This window comes from Camponotus vicinus, unplaced genomic scaffold (assembly GCF_025532165.1).
Source record: "Camponotus vicinus isolate PSW18456_S1 unplaced genomic scaffold, iyCamVici1.0 SCAF_3, whole genome shotgun sequence".
NCBI classification, from domain to species: Eukaryota; Metazoa; Arthropoda; class Insecta; order Hymenoptera; family Formicidae; genus Camponotus; species Camponotus vicinus.
In genome coordinates, this window is record NW_028141967.1 from 11,316,319 (window position 1) to 11,334,838 (window position 18,520).

General features: G+C 31.4%; 4 protein-coding genes across 5 annotated transcripts in view; 3 read left to right on the top strand and 1 right to left on the bottom strand.

Annotated features, from left to right (window-relative positions):
- Positions 1–18,520, bottom strand: part of Gb (solute carrier family 7 member genderblind) — a 128,597-nt gene that overhangs the window by 54,825 nt on the left and 55,252 nt on the right. The gene's annotated exons all lie outside the window — the stretch shown is intronic.
- On the top strand, positions 1,252–1,928 carry LOC145968691 (uncharacterized). The gene has a single exon (XM_083094352.1). It carries the CDS (start codon positions 1,491–1,493, stop codon positions 1,926–1,928), a length of 438 nt encoding a protein of 145 aa, XP_082950478.1. The 5' UTR covers positions 1,252–1,490.
- Positions 9,007–13,962, top strand: LOC145968214 (uncharacterized). Its single transcript, XM_083093537.1, has 4 exons — positions 9,007–9,349; positions 9,544–9,716; positions 9,894–10,048; positions 11,705–13,962. Exon 4 carries the CDS (start codon positions 11,717–11,719, stop codon positions 13,832–13,834), a length of 2,118 nt encoding a protein of 705 aa, XP_082949663.1. The 5' UTR covers positions 9,007–9,349; positions 9,544–9,716; positions 9,894–10,048; positions 11,705–11,716; the 3' UTR covers positions 13,835–13,962.
- Positions 14,375–17,832, top strand: LOC145968216 (uncharacterized). Its single transcript, XM_083093540.1, has 8 exons — positions 14,375–14,613; positions 14,706–14,798; positions 14,882–15,016; positions 15,158–15,289; positions 15,440–15,571; positions 16,043–16,275; positions 17,141–17,300; positions 17,588–17,832. Exons 1-8 carry the CDS (start codon positions 14,517–14,519, stop codon positions 17,707–17,709), a joined length of 1,104 nt encoding a protein of 367 aa, XP_082949666.1. The 5' UTR covers positions 14,375–14,516; the 3' UTR covers positions 17,710–17,832.

Below are 18,520 nucleotides of genomic sequence, written 5' to 3' on the forward strand. Positions count from 1 at the left end.
TTGCTGACAATTTGTCGTCAAACTCTCCGTAGATTTTCGGTCGGTTTTTGTCGACAATTTGACGTCAAGCATATTAACAAGATTTGTTCGGATTTTGCTACCAATTTGCTGTCAGGTTTTGTCAGCAAGGTTTGCCAGCAAAACACGAGCTTATTGCGGATACAGATGCTATAGTATTTGGTATCAAGTTTTGAGCGCATTTGATGCCAAATTGGCGACAATTTGTTGACAAATTTTTTTCTGGGTACACGCACCGGCAAGATTGGTGTCTCGGTATGTATGTGTTGATGATTGAAGACGTCATACGCACAATGGTCGTTTAATATATAAGTATCGTATAAATAAAGTATTAGCATGTATCAAACAGTGTAAATGTATATCAAGAAGAAAATTGTAACTACAATTGGTAAATATACATATTCTCTACAAAAAAATACTAGCTTCTTTCAGTGGATAAATCTTAATTTTTTAGATATCAATTCCGATTCTCTTGTGCTATAAACAGTATAAGATAATAATGATAAAATTTGTAAACATTAAGAGAAAAGAATAATCTTAGAAAAGGATATTAACGAAATAAGTCAGAGAAATAATAGAGTTAAATGTGCAATTTGAAATGAGAAGAGAAGCAACAAAAAAAATTACGAAGCTATTAAAGATATGTTATATTTAATTAGAGATATACACACGAAGAGATAAACGATTAGGTCAAAGGGAAAAATATCATCCGGAATAGTGCTAAAAAAATTAAAAGCAAAACGGAAATTGTTGAAGATTACAATACACAGTCATACATACGTGTCATACACACTCTCTCGCACGACCTAAATCATACACGCAAACACACACGCTACGCCATCTACACGATACAGTAAGAATAACTTGACACATATATCACACTTCACTTCCGTTTTCACTATTATACATTTCACATTCACGTTTGTGCTTTTTCTAAAATACACGTAGTTTGCAGCAGTTCTCTTCTGGTTATTTTGCCTCACCTCATTCCTAAATAATCTGCGCCTCATCAGGTTATGGGCCCAGACCCAGAACGCAGTTAAAAGAGATCAAGCGAATCGGAACCGTGCTACTAACGATATTGAGGTTAGGAACGTGTCGCGAGTCTCCACGGAATCAAGATGAGCGCTAACCTAACGAGGATCGAAACTCTCAGCAAAGAGAATTACGACACGTGGAAGATGCAAATGGAAGCGCTCTTGATAAAAAACGACGCTTGGATGTATGTCAACGGCGAGTACGCAAAACCATCGGTCGTTGCCGACGATGCTGACTCAGAAAATCTAGCCAAGGCATGGATTAAGAACGACAGCAAGGCAAGGTCAGATATTTTGTCCATTAGTCCCTCAGAGCTGAAACAGGTAAAAGGATGCATAACATCTCGAGAAGTGTGGCAAAAATTGGAAAGCATCTACCAATCCAAGGGACCGGCAAGGAAAGCCACATTATTGAAGCTGCTAATCCTGCAGCGCATGGAGGAAGGAAGCGATATACACGATCACATTTGTAAGTTTTTCGAAACTGTCGATAAGCTAAACGAAATGGAAGTAGAAATCAACCCGGATCTGTTGGCTATCATGCTATTATATAGTCTGCCTCCAAGCTTTCAGAATTTTAGATGCGCCATTGAGTCTCGAGACGAGCTCCCAACACCCGAGATACTTCGTATTAAAATAACGGAGGAAAGCGACGCTCGTCACAACGATTCGTACACCGTAACGCAGAACGCCATGATCGAAAACAAACGGATGCATAAACGACGACCTCAAGGTAACGAGAAGGACGGAAAAAACAAATCGACTAAAAACGAACGTTTCAAGTTTCAATGTCATCGCTGTAGAAAATTCGGTCACAAAGCTGTCGATTGTCGCAGTAAGGATGAAAACCACCAACCATCCGCGAAGAAATGAGAAGATGTCAGCTTGTACGCCTCCGAAGAATCGTCGATACAAAGTGCAGCACTACGGGCAGGTGTCAACGATAGTCTAGAAATGTGGTGCTTGGATAGCGGCGCCACCTCCCATTTTTGCAAGGAATCTAACAGTCTCGCAGAAATTTTTGACTCTGGACACACTCAGTTAAATCTAGCAAACAACGCTTCAACAGAGATAAAAGCAAGAGGAATGGCAATTTTCTCGACCGACGTACTCGAAAAGCAGAATAATATCAGGCTAAAGGATACCTTGCATGTACCTGATCTACGTACAAATTTAATATCAGTAAGCAAAATCACGGACAACGGTTATGATGTAATCTTCAAGAAAGAAAATGCCACAGTAATTGATCGCAACGGAGATGTAAAACTGATCGCTAAAAGGCGCGGCGAATTATATTATGTCTACCAAAATAGTTCTCACCAATGCAACGCCGCTTCCGAACTTTCAGAGAAAGTATCGAACTCGTTAAGGTTATGGCACGACCGTCTGGGACACCTCAACTATAAGGATCTGATGGACGCTCAACACAACGAGGTCATGACAGGAATGAACTTCAAGGTCGACGGGACCAAGGCTACTTGCGACATCTGTCTTCAAGGAAAAATGGTAAGGACCCCGATCCCGAAGAGACCTGAGAGAGAAACAGAGCTACTCGAACTCATACATTCGGATGTGTGCGGCCCGATGCGCGTACAGTCGAATGGAAAGGCAAGATATTACATCACGTTCATCGACGACAGTACAAGGTGGTGTGAAGTTCGATTCCTAAAATCCAAGGACGAGGCTTTAGAAAAATTCAAAGATTTCAAAAATATGGTCGAAAATCAAAAAATGAAAAGAATTAAATATTTACAATCCGACAACGGAACGGAATACAAGACCAAAGAGTTCGACAATTTTCTGAACAAATATGGCATCACGAGAAGACTTAGCATCGCTTACAATCCGGAGCAAAACGGGACCGCGGAGAGGAAGAACAGGACCCTGAACGACATGGCAAGATGTCTCCTGATACAGTCCGGTCTACCATTGTCATTCTGAGCGGAAGCAATCTCTACGGCCAATTATATCAGAAACCGGTGCCCCACCAGCAGCTTAAACGGAAAAACTTTATACGAGGCTTGGACTGGGAGGAAACCCGACGTAAGTTACTTCAGAGGATTCGGTTGCAAGGCATTTTGCTTGAATACGCGACCTGGAAAAGGAAAATTCGACTCACGAAGCAAAGAAGCAATATTTCTAGGCTACTCGGAAACTTCAAAAGGATACCGGGTGTGGGTACCCCAGAAAGAAGAATCGAAATCACACGCGACATCAAATTCCTGAAGATGCCTGAGATCGAAACGCAGAACAACGAGAACTTTGATCCGGAAGATTTCTATAAGGACAACACTCGCTCGAATAGCAACGAAATCATGATCGAATCAACTCCTCTAGAGAGTCACAGTGATCTGGGACCCCTCAATCGAGTGATTCAGGAGGACATAGCGGAAGAGTCCATCGATCAAACTATTCAGAACGACGCCACGGAAGAGACCCTCGATCAAGCAACTCGAGAAGACAACGCGGAAGAGGAATCGTTGCCCAGTACTCCCAGAAGAGCACCCGGAAGACCTAGAATCGAATGTACCGGACAGAGGGGGAGGCCTCGAAAATTGTTCAACCTAAAATATGCAGAAGATATTGAAATAATGAACCCTGAATACGCATTCGTCGCAGAGACTTCTATTAGAACGGCACTATCCAGCGCGAACGCCAACGAATGGCTCGACGCAATGGCCTCAGAAATAAAATCTATCATCAAAAACGATACCTAGCAGATTGTAGATCGTCCCGAAGATGCCGAGGTAATTGGAAGCTGCATGGTGTTGAGAAACAAAGTTAATCCCGACGGAACAATAAATAGAAGAAAGGCCCGCGTGGTCGCCAAGGGATTTGCTCAACGTCCGGGAATACATTTCAACCAAACCTTCGCACCAGTAGCGCGCATGAGTTCGATACGAATGCTAATTGCGCTTGCAGTTCACTATCGAATGTCAATCCATCAATTGGATGTAACTACTGCATACTTGAATAGAAAGATTCAAGAATCTATACACATGGAATCACCTAATCACATCATCGAATCTCTGGAAGTTTTAATCAACAAGGAGAAGAAAGGAAGCGAATTATACAAGAAAGCAAAAGCGATGTTACAAGAATTAAATAAGGACAACAAGGTCTGCCTCTTGAAGAAATCTTTATACGGCCTCAGACAGGCAGGAAGAAACTGGTACGCTACACTGGACAAGGTACTGAGAAAATACGGTGCAGCTCCATCGAACGCCGACCCATGTGTATATCGCATCGGCAAGGGCGACGACCTAGTTCTTGTCTAGTTCTTGCCTAGTTCTCATCGCCGTCTACGTCGACGATCTTATAATCGCTTCGAAAGATGTTAATCGGATGGAACAACTGAAGATAAATCTATCGCAGGAATTTGAAATAAAGGACCTCGGTGAAATCAAGCATTGCCTAGGCATCGAGTTCGGCAGAGAAGATGACAGAATTACAATGCATCAAAGAGGATACATCATCGATATTCTAAATCGATTCGGAATGATGGAATCGAACCCAGTACGTACGCCTATGGACATCAGTCAAAAATTAACAAGACCAAGTGCGACATCAATAACCGCAACATCGAGATTTCCCTATCAGGAATTAGTCGACGCTCTGATGCATCTGGCTGTATCTACGAGGCCGGATATAGCTTTCGCCGTCAGTTGCTTAAGCCAGTTTAATGATCGCCACGACGAGAGCCATTGGACGGCAGCTAAGCGCGTCTTACGTTATCTTCGCGGGAGCATCGACTTGGGATTAGTATACGAACCGACGTCAAAACCTTTGAGATATTTCGTCGATTCAGACTGGGCGAACTGTCCGAACGACAGACGCTCTTACACCGGCTACGCGACTATCCTGAGTAACGCCGCCATTTCCTGGGAAGCCAAAAAGCAGAGGACCGTCGCATTATCTTCGACCGAAGCGGAGTACATGGGACTAACCTAAGCTACAAAAGAATCCATCTATTTACGAAATCTACTAATCGAACTAGGATTCAATCATCTAGCCGATACAATCATATTTAACGACAACTTAGGAGCAAAGAAACTTGCCGAGAACCCAGGTTTTCATTCCAAAAGCAAACACATTGACGTTAAGCAGTTTCGTCCGCGAAGCCTAAGTAATGAAATAGTAATCAAATAGTCAAAATCGAACACATATCTACCGACGACATAATATCAGACATCATGACCAAAGGTCTCCCCGGACCGAAGCATCAGAAATGTTCTCATCAACTGGGACTTAAGATCGTCAGCAGCAAAAATACTTCGAGACCGCATATTGAGGGGGAGTGTTGAAGATTACAATACACGATCATACATACATGTCATACACACTCTCTCATACATACATGTCATACACACTCTCTCGCACGACCTAAATCATACACGCAAACACACGCAATCATACACGCTACGCCATCTACACGATACAGTAAGAATAACTTGACACATATATCACACTTCACTTCCGTTTTCACTATTATACATTTCAGATTCACGTTTGTGCTTTTTCTAAAATACACGTAGTTTGCAGCAGTTATCTTCTGGTTATTTTGCCTCACCTCATTCCTAAATAATCTGCGCTTCATCAGAAATAATAAATCTCCCTAAAAAAACCTTATAAAGGTAAAAAAATACGCCAAGTACATAAAAAAAAATGTTAAAAAAAATAAAAATCTAAAAGTGATAAAAATAAAATATTTAGAAACCGATATGAGATCAACACTATTAGCCAAGTACAATAAATTATGTGATATTAATTCGTAATCGATACTAAATGAGTTAAGATTACTTTAATTCCTAAAGTATATGTATGCGTACATGTTTTGTAACGATTTAAAATATTTGTGTTTTGAAACGTAATTAATAATAAGAATTATTTTTATTATTAATAAACAATAAAGAGAATTTAGATAGATAAATTGCCACATTACATTTGTGATGTGCACGTTCGTGAGCGCTCCTTAGTTACTTGCAGCGCAAGCGGTAAGAGGGGAACAGTAGGCGTAAGCTAAGAAATCTGGCCGAAAATTGCAAGTAAATCCCAGTACTGTTCTAGATATTAGAGTTCACTCCCAAGGGGTGGTTTTTGAATATTGTTATAATACGATAAATTAGTCTCCTTAGAAGTCTTATCTAACGGCAAAGTTTTTATATTTTTGTGATACCCTGTTTTCGAGATATTAGATTTTACCCTCAAGAGGTTTTTGAAAATTGTTATGCGATAAATTAATCTCTCACACGTATACATACACATATATACATATCACACGTATGCATACACATGTACATAAATGGTTTTGTCTCTTAAAGCATTTTTGCACATCAAAGCGAATAATCATATGCGCGGTGTGAACGCAGCTTGAGGGACAAAATCGCTTTGAATGTGTGCGTGCGAAGATACGTTCACGAGTCTGAATCTTATTATGAAGAAAAGTGAATAATGTCACAATTCTATTATGCGATTATCATTTCTCGAGATTGATTGCACCAATTTTATTCAAACTGGTCGCAATCGAAAGCTTGTATTCACATTATAATAATAAAAATGCCGTTAGACTTTTGATTACGGCTTTAGTTTCTGAAATATTTTAATCGAAAGTTTATTTGATGTAAAATTCCGGATAAGCTACTTGGTAGCGCCGCGTCGAGAACAGTGACTCTCAATGCTCGGATCCAGTTTTTTTATCAGTTTTTTATGTACAGTACACGTCAATGATCCTGTCCTACACGGGGCAAGTGGAGTGTAGAACTGACCAATCAGCCACTGCCGCGCTGCCGGCTGATTGGTCAGTTCTACGTTCCCCTTGCCCCGCCTAGGACAAGATCGTTGACGTGCATTGTACTTGGCGTCGCGACGCTACCGCGTCGCTTGATTTGACTTTACGTATAAACAACTAACAACAGAAATCAAATAGATACACTATCGGTTATTTGTGATTTGAATAAAGCTCAAAACATGGTCTAAATTGAAAGAAACTTCATAAAAATGACCATTCCTAAACGTAAATATGTATGCTAAGAAAAACAATTGGTTTTTTTAAAGAAAAACGATTGTCAGAAATTATTTTATACTCTAGAAAACAAAGTAAAAATCAATTTTCAAATCGAAGAAATCCAAGATTCTAAATGGAATCGTCCCAATTGCATACATACTCGGCACATTACACATATTGACGTGCCTAGAGTAATTAGCACGATTGACTAATCAAAAGTCTTTATTTTCAACTGGCCAATAAGCATTGTGTCTTTTGGACTTACTCTTTTAAATAATTAAAGGAAATACTAGAAGTCTATTATTTAAGTAGAAGCGCGCACATTTGCAACTAGAATTCAATTTACGAAAGCAGTCAAGAAAAGTCAACGAATATTTGTGAATTAAGAATTAATTTAATTACGGAACTATACAAATATCAATAATAAAACCATATACAAATAATAATTCATCATTAATCAATAAAAAACCGTATACAAATAATAATTTTAGAGAAATGATAAATAACAAACAAATTATACCCGAAATGATATAACAAGCCCTACAAAATTCCCAGATAAGATTACATGACTAAACAAAAGTGCTAATTTGATCGCAACATTATACAATACTGCAAGAAGCGAAGTTGGAAAGATAGCATGAAAGAAAAAGTGAGAGACCAATCAGAGAAATGTCTACTTCACAATTTAAAGAAAATTATACGTATATACTTGTTACAAAAACGATATAATAAAATTCTAGAAAAATTCTCAAAAATATAGAAAGCGTGGGCATTACAATATCATAATGTTATCAAGTAATGTGATCAAATTATGCAATGTTATTGATTTTTATTTCCGAAACCAAAGAGATAATCTTTGGTATATAAATGCGATAGATATGAAAAAAATCCAGACATTAAGTGAAAAAGATCTAAAAAAATCGTTTCAAACAAAACAAAATAATTTATGAGTCAAAATCACTTAAATCAAATAACGAAAAAAAATTTTTAATTCTATACAGAATAGTGACAAAGAAAACGAGGAGATCTATGATCTGCATTAGAGAATAACGGGGATACATAATTGAAAAAAGATATGCGACTATGAATTTGTATGATTGTAAAATTAAATATGCTATATACATGATCAAAGACAATCTCTCTATTGAATACAACAAGATTTTCGACAGTTTCGTTAAAAAATAACAAGTCATCTATGATGATAAGACAAAACAACTGCAAATAGAGAAATACTCCTTTAAAACTGTATCATTACCAGAGAATAAAATTTCACAAGATGATAATACACAAATCAGAACAAATCAAAATACGATAGGAGTCATATAGGTAAAAAAATATAAGAATATTCTCATGAAAAACTGTTTAGTTGAATCTAAAGATTATTCTTAATCTTTAACTTTTTAGTCTTTAAATTCCACTAAAGCACCTATAATAATTCAGATAACCAAGCGTGATTAATTAATTATATTGATTAATCATATTGTTATTATGTTGATTAATATGGTTAATCAGATTGCTGTTATATTGCCAACAATTACATGTTATTGTTAAGAACTGTTGACAACATGATAGTGATTTCATCGACAGTTAGTTGTCTAGATAAGTATTACCGACAATACGGCTAATACTGCATGTAAAAATAGAAAAGATAATGCGCGACAATGCAATGAGTGAAAATATCATACAAATAAAAAAGGGAGAAAATATATTCTCGCGAAACGAATAACTAACATTTATACAATTGGAAGCTAAAAAAAAGAAAATATTAAAATTTGTGAAACCTTTAAAGCCACTTCGATCAAACGTCGATTAAAATCAACGATTAACTTTCAATATTATCAATAGTATTTTTATCAATGTAAGAAATCTTTCTCTCTCTTTCCCACACAGCACATGATATCGTACGAATATTCTATATTCATTCTGTGAATGTACGTACTGTACGTAATATACTGAGAACATCTCTATAATATCTTGTGTAGTATATTATTTTTCGTATATTCACAGGATATTATCAGAACATCTTGTGTAGTATATTATTTTTCGTATATTCTCGTATATTCTCAGAATGTACTTTTAATATCTCTTATAGTATATTATTTTTCGTATATTCTCATAATATACTATTGAATTACGCGCATTTTTACTTATGACCGGATATGTATGCCATTTTGGATACGTAATTTCCGCTATTGCCGTCATTTGTCTTTTCCTTCTTCTTCTTCACTGACCACGTGCAAGTGCTATGTGCAATCTGGTGCAATTATATTACGATTGTGATTAATCGCAGGTAATCCTTTTTATTTTCAAATAAATTAAATGTAAAAAGGGTATTTTATAAAAGCTATTCAATGATTTATTAATACTTCATAATTATAAACACACAAATTAATCTCATTAATGCAAATTATAACCTCACAATCGAATATTATAATGTATCAAAAATATGTATTTTTATGTGAAATTCTTATTATTATGTTACAGCATTTGCACAAAAAAGGACGTCATTATCAATTGTCGTATATTATATCAATTATCATTTTGTGATCTCTGCAGAATCTTTCTAAAGAAAAAGTATCTCCGCATACACACACATATATATATATAGATGGGATATGTAAAAAATAAAAGTAAAACTCTGGATTCGCAAAAATCAAGTGAGTTTTATAACATATTTTAATTATATAGTGTGCGATTAAGTAAGAGCTAAGTTATTACTGCAATTAATTTTTAAAATGATTTTAAAAGTTAATTGCAGTAACAACATAGAGCTTATTAAATATATGTTAGATATTAAATGTATTCTTATGTGAAATTATTATTATATGTTACAGCGTTTGCACAAAAAGAACATTATTATCAACTTCGTGATCTAATACTTTCTGGGAAATAAGAAAAATTATATACATATATATACGTGGGATATTTACAATATATATTTAAAACAAGGAAATATAAACTGCGGACTCAACAAATCACAACAAATCAAGTAAGATTTAATGATATTTTTTAGTGTAAGTAAACTAGCTGTTATTGCAATTACTTGTAAAACGATTTAAAATTACTAAAGTCTTATTTAAATTCACTACTACACTAAATTATTTTATATTTTACAAAAATGTTTACGTATCAAATATATAATTATGTATATATAATTTAACTGGAAAGTACTAATTAATGCTAATGTTAGAGGCAAAATGAATTTAAAAATAACTAAAATTTCAAAAATTTCATTTTCATTTTTTAATAAGATTTTCTAAAATAATGAGAAACAGTTTTCTGAAAAATTTGAACTGTACATCATTTTTGGCTACAATATAAAAAGTTATAACTTGGGTAAATTGATTGAATATTTTCTTATTTTTACTGTGTACTATTTATTATTTTATTTGTATTATGTGTATGTGTATTTATATTTAAGTATAAAATATATTTATATAAGTATAAAATAAATAATAAAATAAATTTAATGAAATAAATAATAAAACAAATGATAAATAAATAAAATAAAATATATATTTAAAAAAAATTAAAAATTATTTAATTTAAATTGTAATCTTTAAAAATAACCGGAGATATTTCAGGTAGACAAAATTATTGTGTGGTCCCTGTACATACACAAAATATCCCATTTAAAAGAATACACTGGAATATCTGCTCAAGAAAACATTTTAGAGAAAAAGATTTTAGACAAAAGTTGTTTGGGGGACATAAGATGGTGCCATTGATTTGACCTTAGATAATTATTTTGAAGGAGACAAAAAAATTTTCAATTTCTTAAATGGAATCTTATTTTTTTATAGCATATTCTTGCAGCTTACCTCGAAAGTTTCCCAAAACACTTTTATTGAGTTATTTTTCATTCAGTATTTTTGTTAAAGTTTACAATATTTTGACAAAATATAAAATATCTTGGGAAACATTCAGTTTTCGGTAGTCTTATCTTAAAACTTTCATACACAGAATAATGAGATCAATACATTCGTGTAAAAAAAACACAGTTGCTTTTTAAACATGTAATTTGCAACATGCAGCTGCGTACTTTTTCTGAAAAGCAACTATGTGTTTTCTTTACACCAATTGATAGGTCTCTCATTATTCCATGTATAAAAGTATTAAGATTAGATTATTAAAAACAGAATATTTTACAAAATATTTTAAATTTTATGTCAAAAATTGTAGACTTCAAGCTTTATAACTCAAAAAATACTTTAGTGTTTTGGAAAGTTCTTAAGATAAGCTACAAAAATATTCAATAAAAATAGTAAGTCCCATTTAAGAAATTGAAGGTGACCTTTATGTGACCTTCAAACAATTATCCAAAGAATCAAATCTTTGTCACTATCTTATATCCCTCTTGAAGCCATACAACTTTTTGGTTTGAAATATTTTTCTCTAAAATACTTTCCCTTCAGATATTCCAATGTATTCTTTTAAATGGGACACCCTGTATAATTACAATTTTACCATACAATTTTACCAATATTATATTTTAACAATTTTAACAGCAATATTTTATTTTATAACATCAATTTTATTAACATATATATGTATATATATATATTATAATATCGACATAATAATTAAATATTAAATTATATATTTAATAGTTAATATATTTATCAATTTCACAATATGTTAACAGAAAAGAAAAAAAATGGATAAAAAGCGCTCAAGAAAAGACGCTGCATGTGTATCAAAACGACATTTAAAAAGATTAGCTGTACAAGAATCCGAAATTGTTTGCGATGCTTTATTAAGTACGACTACAGCGTCATATAGTAACATTACTTATAAATGCACAGAACATTTGGAAAATGTTTCTATAGTAAATTCAGAAGTAAAAAACATTCAAGCTGCTGAGAATGCTGTAATCGAAAATTATAATGTTCACGAGTGGAACGAAAGTAGTAACAATGTATCGAACATGCAACAGTCTTCCGTTAGCGATTCTTATGAATCACAAACTGATTTAGCATCTGAAGATGCAAATGTAACAGATGACAATTTGAAAAATGATCTTGCTATCTGGGCTGTGCAACACCAAATTTCACATACGGTTCTAAAAGCATTACTTCAAAGATTAAAAAAACATTCATGTTTTTCATCATTATCTGTAGATGCACGTTCACTTTTAAAAACTCCGAGAAAACAAGATATACGTGTAGTAGAGCCAGGAATTTACTATCATTTTGGATTGCAAAAGTCTATGTTGAATATATTAACCTCCATGAAGAACAATATTGATAGTATAAAAATTGCTATTAATGTCGATGGATTACCACTCTCAAAATCATCGCAACAACAATTTTGGCCCATACTTGGTTCAATTTTTCCATATAATAATGTATTTACAATAGGAATTTATCATGGAACTGAAAAACCTGCAAATGTTAATGATTTTTTAAAAGATTTTGTGAACGAGGCTGCAGAAATGTGTGAAAATGGAATATATGTCAATAGTCGTAATATACAATGCAGAATAGAAGCATTAATATGTGATACACCGGCAAAAGCATTTGTGCTATGTGTAAAAGGGCATTCCGGATATTCAAGTTGCACTAAATGCACAACAGAAGGAGAATATGTCGGAAATCGTATATGCTTCCCACAAATTGATGCACCAATTAGATCAGATAATGATTTTATTCAAAAAATTGATGACAGTTATCATAAGCCAGATATAACATGCAGTCTACTCAAAATACCTCATTTCAAAGCAGTTACAAATGTTCCCATGGATTATATGCACCTAGTGTGTTTGGGAATTATGCGGAAATTAATGTATTTATGGTTGAATGGAGAATTCTATTATCGGCTACAACATAGAGCCATTGAAGAAATATCAACACGTCTAACAACTCAATTAAAGCCATCGATACCTGTAGAATTCGCAAGAAAGCCACGCAAAATAGATTACATTAAATTATGGAAAGCTACGGAATATAGACAAATATTGTTGTATACAGGTCCATTGGCTTTCAACTCAATATTGAAAAAAAGTGTGTACACCCATTTTATGACACTGCATGTTATTATTAGAATCTTGTGTTCAAAAACTTTGTATGATGAACATTTATCTTATGCACAAGATATGATTCTTTTTTTTATCAAAACATTTATCAAGATTTATGGAGTGCAAAACGTGTCGCATAATATTCATAGTCTCGTACATCTTGTTGACGATGTAAAAAAATTTGGACCACTCGACAATTTTAGTGCGTTCAGGTTTGAGAACCACATGCAAGTGTTTAAAAAATATCTCAGAAAAGCAGAAAAACCTTTGGAACAAGTAGTACGAAGATGTTTTGAAAAAGAAAATTTAAGTACATCAAGTAGATTAAGTACATTGACTAATTTGTCAGATTCTATCCTGATACATCCCACTTTAATTACATTACATGACGATGGTCCACTTTTACTCGACTGCAATAATCCACAATATAAAATTATCAAATATGTCAATGGAATAACATTTAAAACTGGCTCACATGCAGATAATTGTTGTGGTTTAAATTGCGGTGCTATAGTATGTATTGAAAACGTGGCACACTGCAAAAAACGAAATATTCTAGTTATTATTGGATACGAATTTTTGGAAAAGGAAGATTTATTTAATATACCTTGCTCATCATCGTTGCTTGGGATTTATTCCGTAAAATCATTATCAGATTTGAAATCATGGCCATTGAAAAATGTGATAAAAAAATATGTCAAATTGCCATACGAAAATGTTAAATACGCAGTTTTCCCATTAATACACAATGAAATATAAGTAATTAATATTCATTGACACAGAATGAACTGATAAATTTTATGCAATCGTGGAATTCGAAGATGGACTGCAAGTTATACCAAATAATTGGTTAAGTGGAGACTTAAAGAAAGCTTTTTGGCCAAATTTTACGAACAACAAGCGGTATGATAAAGCAGTTAAATTGAGGGAGGAGCCAGAATGTACTTGGTTGGAGCATCCTATTCGAAAAATATATGGAACATTTCGTAAGTAATATAGTTATATTTTTTGTATATATTATTCTGAACTATTCTTTTACAATAAATAATAAATATACAGTGGCGGCCAACTTTTTAAGATCCCTTGTTTAAAAAATAAATGTCTCACATTTCATAAATTTCAATCTTTTTATGTTAAAATCGTAATTAAGATACATTAAATAGCTTTAGGCCGCCACTATATATATGTTGCTATTTTGTAATAATATAAAAAAATATGATTTTATAAAATTAAATTTGTATTAAATTATTTACTGTTTTATTTAAAAAAAACTTTTTCAGAAAACTATGGAGTGGCAAGGAAAAAGCTAAAAGATGCCGAAGAATTATCCGACATTAACTCTGGCGCTGATATAGAAGAAAATTTAAAAAAGTCGAGAAAAATTAGAGCTGCTAAAATTGTTGACGAAACAAGTAACGATGCTGATGAATCATCAGACGAAATGATACTAGTCTCAGAAATTCCAAAGTTTCCAAACAAGCATTCCATGACTGCAGAAACCAGTAAAACATCGAAAATTACAAAAAATGCACCAAAAGGTAAGTACGATCTAATAATAATATAAAAGTAACAATAATAGATTTAAGTAGAGAAAATATTTTAATAATAGAACACTGTTTATGAATTACAGATGTTAATAATTTGGAAAGAAAATGTACAGCAACACAAATAAAGAAGTTTGCAAACATAAACACAAATATAGAAAAAAGAACAGATGATTCATGTATGATTTTAACTTATTCATTATAATTATTAAAATATTATATAAACATTTATAATATAATAAAAACATTTTATTATTTTCAGCTCTAAATTGCAATAAAAATTTGATTGATGCACCCGCAGAACAATCATCGTTTGATGAAACCGATGATGAAGTTAATGTACAATTGCCAATTCAACTAGGAAATAAAACATCGTCAAATTTATTTTATAAGCAAGGTACAGTGCACAATTTCATTTATTTAGTTACGATAATTTTTTATATATTTTAAAAATATTACATTTTTTTAAAATAATTTTTTTTAGTATTTTTTAATTTCAAAACTTATGTTGGAATAATATAACGACGTATTTTTTTAGCTCTGCATTGTAATGAAAACGTGCTTGATGCATCCGCAGAACAATTATGTGATGAAGTTGATGAAGTTTATGCAAACGTGCCAACTCAATTGAGAAACAAGACATCATCAAATCTATTAATTCATAAGCAAGGTACAATGCACAATTTTATTTATTTAGTTACGATTATTTTTTATATATTATAAAAATATAACATTTACTGTTTTACTAATTTTTCCTAGTATTTTTAAATTTTTAAAATTATGTTGGAATAATATGATAACATAAACATTTTATTTTTAGCTCTGCATTGTAATAAAAATGTGCTTGATGCATCCGCAGAACAATTGTTTGATGAAGTCGATGAAGTTAATGCAAACATGCCAATTCAATTGAAAAACAAGGCATCATCAAATTCATTGATTAATAAGCAAGGTATAATGCACATAATTTCATGTATTTTAGTTACGACTTTATATATATATAAATATATATATATATATATATATATATATATATATATTATATTGTATATTTTAGTGTATATGTATAATTCTTTATTTCAATTTCAATTACTTGATTATTTATAATGTAGTTCAGAATTATATAGTATACACACACATTTATTCTTAAACTATTTTTCCTAACATTTTTCTAACACTATTTTTGAATTTTTTAAATATATATAGATTTTATATTTTATTTTTATACATCTTACATCACACATATGTATCTTACATTTTTTATATTTAATATTTTATCTGTACATATATCTTTAATAGTACATATATTCAAAAGATGTTTAGAGAACGTCTTGTCCTCTATTCTATACATTTTTTGAAAATACGTGGTGTTTGGGATATAATTATAAATATAACCAACATGTGTTTTGAATATTTTTTATAGAATCTGACCCGTACGAACGATTTGTCATTAATAAACTTATAAGTTTAGAATTAAAACTAAACTCTATAGAAAGATGTCAAAAACTTATTCTAAAGAAAATTTCAATCGACACATTTGAGGCCAAAGAAAAAGAAACAATAGATATCTATCAAGATCTACCGTTAAAAACTGAAACTGATTTACAATCAATGGAAAACAAATTAAATAATGATTCATTATATCGAAATGAAATGGTAAGTTGAATGTCTTGTGTATTTCGACGTTACAAAATGAAATCATATACAAAAATAAGAAAAGGCTCTAGCAAATTCAAAAATAATAATATAAAACGACTAATGAGAGCCACACAATTGTTAATGAATGTTAAATAATAAAAAGAACTAATTAATATTCAGGTATTTGTTTAATGATAAATGTTTTGGGCCACTCTCAAAACAATATTTAATCTAGAAATAAAAAAATATATAATTATTATATTGAATATGAAGTCAGAACACAAGCGTTAATTTTACAATTAATTAGCATTAAAGAAAGTACACGATTATCTACATATGTTAGAAAATAGTATATAGTAAAAATCTCGGTGCATGCTGGTATAAAAGTCTGTCGTTTGATAATTATATATACATATTTTTTGTTTTATTTTTAGTTTAAATTATTTTTATAAAGAGGATGGTCGGAAATGGACTGAAACATTTATCATTTAATAAACATCTGAATATTAATTAAGTTTTTTTTAACATTTATAACTTTTGCTCTCATTAGCAATTTTATATTATTTTTTAAATTATATATACGTCTCTTTAAAGATGTTTTAATAATTTTCGTAGACTTTTTATTAAAATATCACATAATTTTTAGAATAATTAAATTGATATATATTTACAGTATTTTTACATGAATATATATATATTGGATGATTGCAAAAGTTCGTGCCCGATTTGAAGTTATTAATCCATCTATGCAAATCGGGCACGAACTTTTGCAATCATCTAATATATATATATATATATATATATATATATGATAATTTTATTATATAAAAGTTTCTTATAATATCTATATATATAATAATTCCATACTTTGTAATAATTTTAGGTTAAACAATTAATCCATGTTACATGCCAGGATCTGAGGACTTCTTGTATACGTCTTATGAAAAAAATTTTTGTAAATGAACTGGCCGTGAATTATAGTTGGTACGGAGCAAAAAAAAAAGAAAATTTTTCCAAATTGCACATGTGCAAAGTTATTATGAGTAAGTAAAATCAAAAACAATTTTTCTATTTTATTATTATAGATGCTATATAATTTCTGTACAAATTAAAAAATATATTTACAAATATTTATAACTTATTTATTTATTAAATTACTTAGAAATGTTCCAATTGTTTTATATGTTTATAGTTTTAAACGCTCATCTGTATACATATATTGTAGAAATGAGGTCGAAATTTTTTTTTCAATATTTAACTTGAAATTTTAAAAAAATTAAAGAAATTTTATTTATCAATAATTCATAAACAATTTTAAAAACTTTTCCAGGTGCAGTAAGAAAATTGCACATCAATGCTACAGACGAACAGATTTCAGCTCCAATAAAAATATGGTTGGCTCATGCCAAAGAGCGTATGCAGAGACAAACATTGAATAGTGAAAAGGACTAAAATAGTACTTCGTTGAATTTTTCTTCAGTCTTTTCTTGAATCTTTATAATTTATAATTTGTTTTGAGTTATTGTTGACAACGTTTATAATTACGGTGATTATCCGTCCTTTATTTTAAGTAGCTATTCTTTAGATTTATTCATTTTTCAAAACTCACACACACAATTTTGTCCTAAGTTTTCTTTTGTTTTATCAGTACTAAAATTTTTTTAGTGAATGTTATAATGTATGTGAACTCTTTTATATTCATTAAGAAGAATTCTATGAAAATCTCGCCGGTGGGTGCTGGGACTGTCAATTTTTAAATGACAGAGTCCGCACTGACGAGATTTTTAGAGTTTAAATATATATATAATATAGCTAAACATATAAACTATAAAAATGTCATGTTTATGTAAATGTTTAATAGTATGTGTTAAAGTGTTTCATATATATAAAGTATATTATAAATATATAAAAGAATAAAATTTTATAATAAATAATAAGTAAAATGTTTATATAAAAAAATATAAAAGTGCAATTATATGTTCAAATAATATATGTGCAATTATAACATATATTTAAGAAATTTGAATAAAAAGATTTTATATGTGAACAAAATGTTAATATTTTACACCAATAATCCATTTATAGTATAAATATAAATGGATTATATATATATGTACCGTAAACACTCGAAATCTGTTTTTCCGTATACTTAGTAGTCAAAATTTGCATATTTTTACTAGTAAGTATATGAAAAAACGGATATGGGGTGTTTACGGTAATATATATCATTTATATTTATATATAAAATATAGAAAATATAAGT